At 63.5% G+C, this 326-nt stretch overlaps 1 protein-coding gene across 1 annotated transcript in view; it reads right to left on the bottom strand.

The window, feature by feature from the left end:
- Positions 1 to 172: 172 nt before the first annotated feature.
- PLEKHM2 (pleckstrin homology domain containing, family M (with RUN domain) member 2) overlaps positions 173 to 326 on the bottom strand; it is a gene marked incomplete at both ends in the record, with an annotated part of 3,659 nt that continues 3,505 nt past the window's right edge. Inside the window, 1 exon segment of the mRNA XM_008949539.1 lies at positions 173 to 238. Coding sequence (XP_008947787.1) covers positions 173 to 238 — 66 coding nt within the window.

The raw sequence follows: 326 nt of genomic DNA, 5'->3' as shown, positions 1-326 counted from the left end.
GTGGGCCTGGTGCGCAAACACCAGGAGGAAACAGGCGCCTGTGCCCAGCCAGGAGCCAGCAGGAGTCCTGCAGCACAGCCCAGAGTGGTGTGCCCCAGAACAACTCCCTGAACATCCCAAGGAGCCCCTGATCCCCACTGAATCCAGGTGCTCCGTCCTGCCAGCCACTTACCCCATGTTGATGGAGAGCAGGGGGGTGACGTCCGTGCGGTCGGGGTACTGGTACAAGATCCCGTTGCTGCCAATGGGGAAGGGAAGAGAGGTGGTAACCGGGGTCAGCTCAGCTCTGGCAACCACCGCAACACCCTCCGCCCTGACCCACACCC

This window comes from Merops nubicus, unplaced genomic scaffold (assembly GCF_000691845.1).
Source record: "Merops nubicus isolate BGI_N331 unplaced genomic scaffold, ASM69184v1 scaffold28990, whole genome shotgun sequence".
Lineage (NCBI taxonomy): Eukaryota > Metazoa > Chordata > Aves > Coraciiformes > Meropidae > Merops > Merops nubicus.
Note: the sequence above shows the minus strand (reverse complement) of the source record. Positions and strands in the feature narration are given on the sequence as shown.